This window comes from Chiloscyllium punctatum, chromosome 6, assembly GCF_047496795.1.
Source record: "Chiloscyllium punctatum isolate Juve2018m chromosome 6, sChiPun1.3, whole genome shotgun sequence".
NCBI classification, from domain to species: domain Eukaryota; kingdom Metazoa; phylum Chordata; class Chondrichthyes; order Orectolobiformes; family Hemiscylliidae; genus Chiloscyllium; species Chiloscyllium punctatum.
This window is the reverse complement of record NC_092744.1, coordinates 32,662,616-32,674,645: the sequence shown is the minus strand read 5'-3', so window position 1 is coordinate 32,674,645 and position 12,030 is coordinate 32,662,616. Positions and strand designations below refer to the sequence as shown.

Here is a 12,030-nt window from a genome sequence, read left to right as displayed (position 1 = left end):
ACTGCAAGTAAATCATATATTTTGAATACTGGTGGTATATAAAATTGTCGCTGTATTGGCTAAGGTAGTGTTTGCGTTGTTTCAGTAACAACTCTACAATAGACATGGCAGTAGCCAAAGGGCACCTTTGTTTCCCCATGATGTGTGGTCCGTCTATGAGACAACAATAAACGATGAAGATCGCACCAATAATCACGCTGAAGCCGCTCATCGGAGAATTGCTTTTGAACTAGGAGCTAACCACCCAACCATATGGAAATGTATTGGAACATTAAATGAAAGTGCAAAAGTGCCATGATTTATACATGGAACAGCTGATAGCGGATTACCCACCACAAATAAAGCTCAGAAAGTATCAAGACGCAGATGTTAGAATAAAAAAAATTGTTCTTGAATGCGGCGAAAGAGATTGGAATATCTTAGAGGAATAGCGCATAGCTATCAAATGAACTGAAATTTCATTGTTTAATATTAATGTGAGATTTTACTGCCATTATAAAGATTTTTAAAATATATTTCCTTTTTCTGGGGTTAAAGATTGTCATACATTTTTATATATAAACCAATAAAATTATATTTATTTTACCTCCATTTTTTATCAATGTGTAGTAGGTAGTTGTATAAATAAAGGGGACTGAGAAGTATGAAAGAACAGGCGGGAGGGAAAACAATCAGTACATATATATATATTTCCAGTGGCAAATAGTCTCCAGAGGTCAAACAGCCCCAGTGGAGAAACACTGGTGGCGAACTGGCAGGGACTAATCATCGGCAGCAAATCTGCCGTGGCAAATCATCACCAACCCGAAATAGCTGCCCACTTCTCATTCTAACCTCAGAACATTCCCAACTTGAATCAATTCACCCCTGATAAGTGTGCTTTCAGCTGCTAGCATACTGAGCTGTAGAATTCTCTCCCTTTACCTTCTCAACATGTTACTCTTTCTCAAGACCTCCTTAAATCATTTGATGAAGCTTTTGGTCACCTGTCTAATATGTCATTAAATTCTGTTTGATAACACTGTAAAGCATTCAGTTAAAAGGCACGATGTAAACACAAATTATTCCTGATGATCACTTAAAGACATGTGATAGCTTGAAGTATTTACTCCTCCCAAATAAATTAGCACTAATAAATGCAACTGAAGTGCTTCACTGCAATATTATAGAGAAATTATTACTGAGTAAACATTCAGTACATATTACACTTAATGGAAATTTAACAAATGTAGAGCTTCAGGTTCAATAATTCTTTAATATGGATATTGAAAGCACAGTTGATTAAATTCTCCATCAAATTACAAAGCTGTCATTAACCTAGTTATACACAGCAGAACTGTCCGGGTTCTTGTGGCACAATGATAATGTAAGAGGTTGGGGTACAGCATCCGCCCTGTGGCTGAAGTTTGCAATGATATCTCTGAATAGGTTGATTAAAAAGAAGAGTTGGTAGAAGCATTCTGCAACAGCCAAATTAATACTAGTGCTCTTGATAAATGTATTTCATAAAAGCTAATTTTTCTTTAAAATTTTACCAATAGAAAATAATCCACTGCAAATTATTTACTTGTTAGTAAAGTAGTTTTGATTAGAAATAAATTACCACTGGACAGTAAATGCCACTGCAGCGCACTGTACATATCCTGAAAGGTGATCCCTAGCATCAGACAACAGGTACTCCCTCCTAGCCTTTTCTCTGTTCAGTCATCAACCCATGCTTCTCCTATCTCCCCTCTTCAACCACTATGTTCATCAAAATCAGCTTTTATCTTGTTCACAGTTTATTCAGGACCTTCAGCTCATGGCACAGAGACTCCTCCCATTTACTTAGGTCTTGGGCTGTCCTCTAGTTGAGCCACAGGGAGGTGGACAAGACTCTCGCGGCAATCTTGTCCATGCTTTACACACTGAACTCAGCCTGCTTGCTGCACTGGCGCTTTCTGACAGGTCAAAACCACTCAGGATGCAGTCTAAGGGCTTTGCCCTGAAAAGAGACAGGTAATCTGGGGCCCAATTAGACTGCATATCAGCCTTAGTGGCACAAATCTGTCTTCTCAGGACAACCCGAACTCATGGAATCATTACGCCGTGAGTATTTTAAGGTTGGCTAAATACTTCCAGCCAATTGTGTCAGATATGAAGTTACCAGGAGTAATAAGGTCCACAATTTCATTAAAAATGAATGCATTTTAAAAATTCCACCTCTCCCTATGTGCACACAAACACTTAAATGTAACATAAATCATAAATAGTTTAGCTAGATTTTATCACACTGACATTTTTATACGTGTAAATAAAATATATTTATATATATCTTCTGTTAACAAAATTTCGAAAGTAAATGGTGATGTAAGTTCTTCCATGATTTGTGGGGAATCTACACATTTCTGTGTGTTGGAATTGTGCAGGTTCCAGTTCTGCGTGAATGCTATGATTTATTGTAAGCAACTTTCCATACGTACCAAGCAAAGGGGACCTTGCGATGTTCCTGCATGACATAATGATCATCATTCTGTGGAAGAGCTCTCATGAGTCCAAAATCTCCAATTTTCACTAACTCATTTGAGGCCAGCAAGATATTTCTAGCTGCCAGGTCACGGTGAATAAAGCGTTTGGACTCAAGGTAAGCCATGCCATTTGCTATCTGTATTGCATACTGGCATAATGTAGAAATGAGAAAGTAACCTTGGTTTTTCCTCAAACGATCCAATAGTGAACCAAGTGGAGCCAGTTCAGTGACCTGGAGAAAGAAAGATGTTGTTAAAGGAATTCATGTAGTAATTTAGAACATGACATCAGTCTGACAATAAGTGCACTCTTTATGAAATATGAAATATTTCAACTCCGATGTTCAGGAACAGAGATTGCTGTTGCAGTGTCATTACATTAAACTTCGTAATCCAGGTTAAAATCAGTCTGAACCAAAGTTCATAAAGCAAAATATTGCAGACGCTGGAGATCTGAAACAAAACAGAATTTCCCCTTTGCTTGGTACGCGAACAAAACTCAGTAGGTCTGGCAGGGTCTGTGGGGAGAAAGCAGAACCAATATTTCGAGAAAAATTAACAGTTTCCTGATTCTAAGGGAACCAGAGTACTTAGGAATAGCAGAGATTAAAATTTTCCAATGTCTTTTATTCTAATGCTAACAGTAAGAATCAATGCTCGTGTCTTACATTGACTATTCAGTGAACAAATTTTGTTAGTCCCAATGGGCAAAAAACCACAACATAAGACTACTTCAAGTTAAATGCAACAGGCATAGCAAAACCATAAAAGTTGAAATTGGAAATCTTACACAGCGGAACTTGCAGCTAAGACACGTTTGGAAGTATGAGTGGGAGCACAAATTGCAGCTGCTTCATGCTGTTACAGATATAGTACTGTTGCTGTCAATTCATGTATCATATAAAACTACAGACATTTTGTAGCAGGGGCAGTATCCAACACAATGCAGCAGCAAGTTTGAACAAAACTTCTTGCCGGGAAGAGGATAAGAAGCAGAACTGAAGCCTAAATAATTCTCAGTTTCACTGTGATTCATGAGAAATTTTTCCTTACCATTTTCATAGGATGGGTTAGTACAACACCATATAAGCGAATCAGGTTGAGATGGTCAAGAGAATGCATAGCATTGACTTCCCGTATAAAATCATCAAGAGCTTCAGGTTGGTTTAATACATCAGTTTTCAAGCACTTCACAGCCACATTTATCTGGCAAAAAGTAAGAAAAGATTAATTTCAAGTATCTATCTTTATGAAATGTAATCTAGTCTCTACCCTCATTTACACAGGATTACTTCATGTCAGATACGCAGTACAGAAACAGACTAATCAGCCCAACCAGTCCACAGCAAGGTTTGTGTTCCAGTTGAACCTCATCATTTTTTCTCACCTAAACCTAGCATATCCTTTTATTTCCTTCACCCTTGTATGCTTATCCAGTTTTCCCTTCAATGCATCTGTACCACTTAACTCCACACGCACAGTATAGGTACCAAGTTCCATAAATGAATCAAAATCCATACAGTGTAGAAACAGGCCATTCAGTCCATAGAATCTACACCATCCCTCTGAAGAGCATCCCAACCAGAACCATTGCCTCTACCCTATCCCTGTAACTTTGCATTTCCCATGGCTAATCCATGTAACCTGCATATCCCTGAACACGATGGGAAATTTAGCATGACCCATCCACCTAACTTGCGCATGGTTGCACTGTGGCAGGAAACCAGAGCACATAGAGGAAGCCCATGCAAACATGGGGAGTATATGCAAACTGTACAGAGAGTGTCCAGAGAATGGAATCGAACCCAGGTCTTTAGCACTGTGAGGCAGCACTACTAACCATTCATATTCCTTTTACATTTCTTGATGTTTATTATACTGATGGCCTTTTATCATGCAATCATGCATTTACGTACCTCAATTAGGTCACCCTTCAGCCTGCTTTTGTCTTTCCTGATATATATACACCCATATAGTTCTGACATCATTAAAAACCTTCTCTGAACCCTTTTCCAGTATCTCTATGTCCTTTTTATAACACTGGAGTCAGAAACACATACAGTGCTCTTCAGTGCAGACTAATGAAGGTTTGATAGAGGTTTAGCACAACTTCCCTACTTTTCAATTCTGTCCCTCTAGCAATTAAGGCTTGTACTTCGGTTGCTTTTTTTAGCCTTGTTAACTTCTGCTGAGAGTTTTTAATTATTTATGTGATGTAGGCGTCACTGGTTTAGCCAGCATTTATTGCCACTCAATCGCAGTGGAGGGGTCTGGAGTCACAATGTACACCAGACCACGACAAGCTACACTGGGAGCTACTGTGTCTAGTTTTGGTTCCCCTGTGTTTAAGAAAGAAAGCACTGGCAATTGCAGGTGTTCAAAGGAAATTCATTAGGCTGATTCCTAATCTGGTTCTTATCGGCGTCTGTGGTTCACATGAATTTCCATTCACTCTAATTTATATACCCCCATTTTCCATTTCCTCATGTGCTTATCTCACTTCCCTCTAAATCCATCAATGCTTTTTACCTCAACTACTCACTAAGTGAAGACATTAGCCCTGAATTCCCTATTAGTTTTATCAGCAACTGTGTTATATAATGGGGCAATGGCCATTAGTTCCAGTCTGAGCAACTGGGCACATCTTCACACCAATAGTTGTACCATATTAATTCCAGTTTTATTCAAGTATACTCAGAATTGGATGAGCAGGTATGCAGTTCCACTATGCAGTTTAATGGGCTGATGTAGAGAGTATACCAGGTGTCAAAACTTCAGTAAGTGGCAAAATGCAATCATTCAATTGTCATGTTTCCACTCAGTCCATGATGCCAGTGCAATTATTTAATTCCCCTTGGTAGGAGTGGAAGAGGCCTTGTTCACAAATAAATTGACATTCTGGAAAGAGATGCACAAATCTATTAGTAGATTCCATGAAATTAAAGGTGGGAAGGATGAATGGCATAGGAAGAGGATAGATAATATTACTTCCCAGTGGCTTCATATGACAAATCAAAAGAGAGAAAGGGAGAGTAAAATAGAGCCTCTTAGTGGGCAATGATAAATGGTTCAATGAGCACTTGGAGAATGACCAAGGGCAAAGAAGGAAACTTTGTTCTTTTCAAAGAACGATTTAAGTCTTGGAGAACAATGGAAAAGAAGGAAAGCATTGCAAAGATGAATGAATGATACAGGGATTTGGAAGTGAAGAATTAAGTATCTCAGAAAGAGAGGTAAACTTGATCGCATCATGACAGTAGGTGGTGGTAATAGAGTAGGGTTTCAGGGGTGTAAAGTAGAGGGAAAAAGATTTTCTTTAAATGGGCACAGATCTGGCATCACGGTAAAATTTAGAATATATAATTCTTGTGACTCCTTAGGGAGTACTTCCCAAAACCATGAGCACTCCCATTTAGAAAAGGCAAGGGCAGCAAATGCATGGAAATACCACTGGTTGCAAGTTCCCCTCCAAGTCATTTAAAATCCTGACGTGGAAACATATCACCATTCCTTCAGTTTTCCTTTGTCAAAATCCTGGAACATACTCTCCAACAGTACTGTGGATCTCCCAATGTCAAATAGACTGCAGCAGTTCAAGACGACAGCTCATCAACACCTTTGCAAGAACAATTAGGGTGGGCAATAAATGCAGGCCCAACCGATGATATCCACATCCCACGAGTTAAAAAAACCCAAAAAGCATTTCATGAAGACTTATCTTCACAATGATAGGCAGACAATAATTTAGACCATATTAGTTTCAATCAGTAATGTGCGTTTTTCTATTAATCTAGTTTCAAGACTCCTCACCCTGTGAACCTATACTTACAATTTTTCCAGAAGGCGACTGCCATTCACCTCGTCTCACAACTCCAAAGGACCCATCACCTAATTTCTCATGAAGGGTTAGATCCTTCTCAGTGATCAAACATGTCAGTGTCTGGTTTCCTTCAGCTGATGGTGGAGGAGTCGGTAGCTTGCGAAACGTTGCTCCTGCCTGAGGCTGGAATTCAGATTCTGGACGTTTTCCACTGAACACCTGAAAAATATACAAACAATTGTGAAGAGACAGTACACACCTGACACAATTTTGCATCAAAGTGCCCTCAGTAAATTTAAGGGACCTTTATGTTGTGCAGTGTTAGTGTCCCTATCACTGGAATTAGAGGTTTGGATTCAGGTCCCATCTGCTCCAGAGATGTGCAATAACATACGAACAGACTAATTAGAAAATAGGTCAATACTTTGCTGAACTAAAGTGCTCAGTAAATTCAAACAAAGATAGCAAAGTTGTCTTTTCTGTGTCAATATGATGTACCACAGAATCACAGAGTTGTTAAAGCAGAAGGAGGCTATTCAGTCTATCGTGCCTACACTGGTCATATTACCTAATGCCAATCTCTTTACTTTACCCCATATCCCTACCTACCATTTCTATCTAAATAATCATCCAATCCCCTCTTGAATGGCTCAATCAAACCTCCCTCCATTGCATTTCCAAGTAAAACATTCCTTATCCTCCCTACTCGCTGCTTGAAAAACTATTTTCTCACATCACCATTGCTTTTGCTTGCACATCACTTTACATCTATGTCCTCTCACTTTTTTTTGGGCCACCCCCAATGGTGAGTTCTGGTAAGGCTTTTTCAATAGCAATTTGCATTGATTAGATCCTGCTATCAATATATGATCAATAACAAATGACAATGAATTGATTTATTTTCCACTCAGTTTTAATTTTCAGTTTGTTAATTATAATATTTTTCCAGAAGATGATCTCCCTTCTCGTCTGCCAGATTTTCAAAAATAGAAAGTACCTCTGCAAATCGACAGAGAAGGACAACATGTTTCCATTGTCAGAGAATTAGAATTGACAACAGAAGGGAATTCTTTGTGAAGACGTTAGGGTTTTTAATTCACTTTCAAGTCAGTTTCTGCCTCAGCTATTATATCAAACTTCAAGAGTAGCATAATCTTCGAGAGAAGATAGTCGGTAAGTACAATTTCAACGTTTTTCTTTCAAAAAGATTTTAAAAGTCAACACAGATAGCTGAACATGGACATAATACAATGTTTTAATTTCTAGAAGCATTGGGATCTTGCACACGATGATGCTCAAGACTTATTTCCTTTCCATTTTAGGCTTTTTGGGAATACATAATCCTCAAAAGTAGCGGAGAGGGGAATTTGGAAGAAATGGTTGGATTTGGACAATTTCTGGTTTTCAGAAAGGTTACTTTGAAACGTCTTAGAACTGATGATCCAAACACTGAAGTATGCTGTGGTACATCCATTATTTACAACACGTCAATTAACATTTAAAAATAATGCAAGGTAAAGCTTTTGAGGAGGGGTAAGGAATGGGTTTACAGCTTTAATTGCTTGACAGTCTTTGTTTGAAACAGACGGAAGCATGGACTAAAGGTTGCCGAGGAATAGTCCATGAACCACAGTTGCTGTTTCAGTTCACATAACCAGGTGCATCAATTAAAAGAACAGACTTGTAAAAAGGTTGAAGGTTGTCTGTGAAAAGAAGGATTTCTCTGCCAGTCTTCACATTCAGGATGCCCTTCATTGTATAGTAGGGCACTACCACAGTGCTAAATAGGACAGATTTTAAATACATCTAGTAACTTAAATTGGGCATACAAGGTCACAGAATTGTACCCAACCACAATCTGTAATATCAGTGCCTAGAATATCCCCTACTTTACCATTATCATTCAACCAGGATATCAATGCTTATTCAAGGCAGAGTTCAGGAGCATATGTCAGGAATAGCATCAGGCATATTTAAAAACGTGTGTCAATATGGTGAGGCTACAACATGGAACTACTTGCATGCTATCAGTGGAAACAGAATGCAATAGACAGAAATAAGGTATTTAAATTCAATGAAAATCTGGAATTAAAAATCTAATGATAACCATGAAAGCATTATTGATTGGTGGAAAAGCAACCAATGATTTCAAGTTGCTGGGTCAAAATCCTGGAACTCCCTTCTGAATAACACAATGGGAATACCTATACTACACATTCTGTAACAAATACAGAATTGCTGGAGAAACTCAGTGGGCTGGCAATCATCTGAATAACATCATATCAGAATCAAAACATTGTCTCTGTTTCTCTTCGGACCCACTGAGTATCTCCAGCATTCTGTGTGTTTATTACAGATTTCAAGCACTGCCATATTTTGTTTTTATTCATATAAACTGTAGTGGTTCAAGAAAGCAACTCACCGCTGCCTTGCGAAGAGTAATTAGCGATGAGCAACAAATGCAGACATTGCTAGCGATTCTCAGATCCCATGAAAGAATAAAAAAGAGTGAGCATCAATTTTCTTTTTAAAAAATGCTTAATACTAGAACTCATCCTTAATGCTATTTTTCTGCAACTGGGTATCCACTCAAACCATGTCGCAGAAGGGTTACATTTCCAATATACTCTGAGCAACTTGTGTGTTAACTAACCTAACTATAGAAAGTGGGATCAAAAGGCTACTGGCTAAAAATAATGCAGTGAGCAGGAGGCACTTTATTTAAATCTGTTCTTTGCCAAAGAATTTCCTGAGATTTGTGCTAACCCTGAATGATAAAAGCGGGTGTATATTTTGTCACAGAGAAGCTGCGATGTGTTGATTGATTGCTACCAGGACCTTGAGCTGCTGATTACACTATCAACCACTGCTGCCAAAAACGGCAATGTACACATGTAATTTTAGAAGCTACTTAATCCTGGATTTCCTGTTTGTTTGCACTTCTGGCACACGGCAAGAGACAGAAAACGGGGGATGGGAAGGATAAGGAGAGAGAAAAAAAGATTTTAAATCAAGAACTGACAAATTCTGAACAAAGCATATCATAAAATCATTGTCAGAGATTTGATTACAGTTCAGGTTGTATCAACGAATTAGACTTGGGTACCAAGGAAAAACAAATCTGACAACAAAAGTAGTAAAGTGAGCTGAGATATAAGTTCATAGAATGCTTTCAGGCTGTATTGTTAGAATAGTATCTCCCTGGAGCTAAACAGAGTAGGGTACACCAGAACTAGAAAGAAGCAGCTGCATGATGGACACACTAGCAGCTCCTCTGGCGCCGAAGATTTGCAAAGGTATGACCATCCAACAAAAAAAAAAGAGGCACAGTTCCACAGGAGGGGCACTCTTTATTCAATTCAAAAATGTTGAAGGTACCCATCACATCACACCACAGCTCTGGGAAACTGGAAGCAGCGACGCTTCGAATAAGATCAGAGCATGACAGCCCTAGTCAGACTCAGAACCGGACTTTCCTGGCTTCAGCTTTGCCCTGGTGACACCAGATCAGAGCAATGCCCCTTGGGAGAAACAAAATAGCTTCCTCAGCGCTAAAACTGCCCACACTACAGGGGTGCAGAGACTACCCCCAGCGACATTCACCCACGGTTTTCGTCACTGGGTCGACGGGTAATTTTATAAAATCTGAAAACGGGTTTTAAAATTTCCAGAATAAATATGTGTAGCATTAAATCTACTTTGCAATATATTTCGATATTGGATTACTGGGCTAACATCAAAGCAGACCTCCTGATACCGCACCTCGGCAGCTATAGGGAATGGTTGGGTTTATGGGCCAATGGGCCATGGATTTGTTCAGGAGGAAACAATTGCTCTTCCTCTCCCTGGACATTTTGCTGTGAGGAAGCAACTTCACCATCTCCAAGGTTAAGGGAGTGATGGGCAGGCATCTCCACATAGCAGACATTATGTACAGAAATGCTCAGCTAAGGTTAATTTGTGTGAATGTCCTGGTGGTAAACACTGAGCAAGTGGCCGTCCTGCAACAGCTCCCATTGCTGCTGACACCATTGTGCCAGTCATTCTGGCTGGAAATTTCAACTGCCTCATTAATGCCGCTAGATGATCAAGAGAAGTTGACAGCAAACTGAACTCCACATCCAGATTCCTGCTGGAAATGGTTAAAGTTGCCAAGTAGAACCCCAGCAGACGGAGTGCAGCATGGGTACATGTAGTGCCGGTCAGACAGGTCTATCTGATCAAGGAGCAAGTTCCTGTGTGTGTCCAACACATTCTCAGTCAGATCCAGCAATGTGCAGTTAGTGTCCGTCTCTGAGCAGAGGGAGCAAACTTTCTGAACTCCAGAAAAGCGTGTACAACCTATTCCTGCTGCAGGTGATAGGGGTTGATGTCACTGAGGATCTCGTAGAGGTGAAGAACCAGCAAGCCTCGCTCTTGACCTCAGAGGCTTCCAAGATAATCTTCTGGTCCAGAGTCCGCGCCATAGAGCGTGACAAGACATGCTCACGTGTCTTCTTCCAGATGATGCACAACAAAAGCTCTGCGCTCAGCAGCCTGGAGGAGGAAGGTGGCTTGGTAATGTCATCTCAGTCTGACAGTCTGAAGATCAGTACATCTTTTTATGCCAGACTGTATGACACAAAGCCCACAGACAGAGTAGCCTTTTAGTCATTCCTGTACTCTATCGTGGAGGTCTAGGGTGGCAGCACACAGGAGTGGGTGGACTAGTTGTTATCTCTAGATGAGCTGAACAAGGGCCTAAGCCCTTAGGAAAAAAACTCCCGGAAGCAACAGCTTACCAGCTGAGTTGTATCAGCTCTGTGGGACTTGATTGGTCAGGACCTGCTGGAGATGTACAACAGTATGCTTCTGGCAGGTAAGCACATGCAAATCTGTGAGGAAAGGCATCATCAACCTCACCGACAAACAGAAGGAAGGTGAGAGGGAGAAAATTAGAAATTGGTGACCAATTTCACTGCTGATAGTGGATTACAAAATCCCAGCTGGTCATCACAAACCGGGTCAGGTCTGCTCTGGGATCAGTGATTCATCCCTGGCCAAACCTGTGCTGTACAAAAAAGAAATGCCTTTAGTTTGTTTGATGGATAGAATCAAATGCAATGTTTGTTTATTTCTTCACGTGCTACTGTACAGAACCAAACTGCTATTGTGACTATGTATGTATATGAAGACATGTTTATGAAGAAAGTATATTTTGAAATAAAAATGAACTGGTATTATGCAATGAGATTACAAATAACATCCTAGAAATAGATGTAAATCAGAATACAGAAAGGTAGGAGGATGTGAAGAAACTTACAATCACCAGGAAAGTGGTTCTCCGCTAATTACAAGAGTCAAAGAATCAAGGAACAAAGAAAATTTACAACCCAGGAACAGGCCCTTCAGCCCTTCAAGCCTGAGCTGATCCAAATGTACTGTCTAAACCTGCCAGTCAATTCCTAAGCATCTGCATCCCTCTACTACTCATGCATTTATCCAGTTACATCTTAAATGAATCTACCGTGCCTGCCTCCACCACCTCTGCTGGCAACACGTCCCAAATGCCCACAACCCTCTGTGTGAAGTACTGGCCGCGTGTATCCCCTTTAAACTTTCCACCTCTCATTTTGAAAGCATGACCTCTTGTTATTGAATCCTTCACCCTGGGAAAATGCTGGTCTCTATCCACCCTCTCTATACTCTTCATGATTTTGTAAA

At 39.9% G+C, this 12,030-nt stretch overlaps 1 protein-coding gene across 9 annotated transcripts in view; it reads right to left on the bottom strand.

Moving 5' to 3' along the window:
- tnk2b (tyrosine kinase, non-receptor, 2b) overlaps positions 1 to 12,030 on the bottom strand; it is a 260,676-nt gene that overhangs the window by 69,870 nt on the left and 178,776 nt on the right. For all 9 annotated transcript variants that reach the window (XM_072572323.1, XM_072572316.1, XM_072572317.1 and 6 more), the window contains 3 exons: positions 6,337 to 6,546; positions 3,561 to 3,713; positions 2,463 to 2,740 (listed from right to left, as the gene is read on the bottom strand). In XM_072572323.1, the coding sequence (XP_072428424.1) occupies positions 2,463 to 2,740; positions 3,561 to 3,713; positions 6,337 to 6,546 (641 nt within the window). The remainder of the gene's footprint in view (positions 1 to 2,462; positions 2,741 to 3,560; positions 3,714 to 6,336; positions 6,547 to 12,030) is intronic.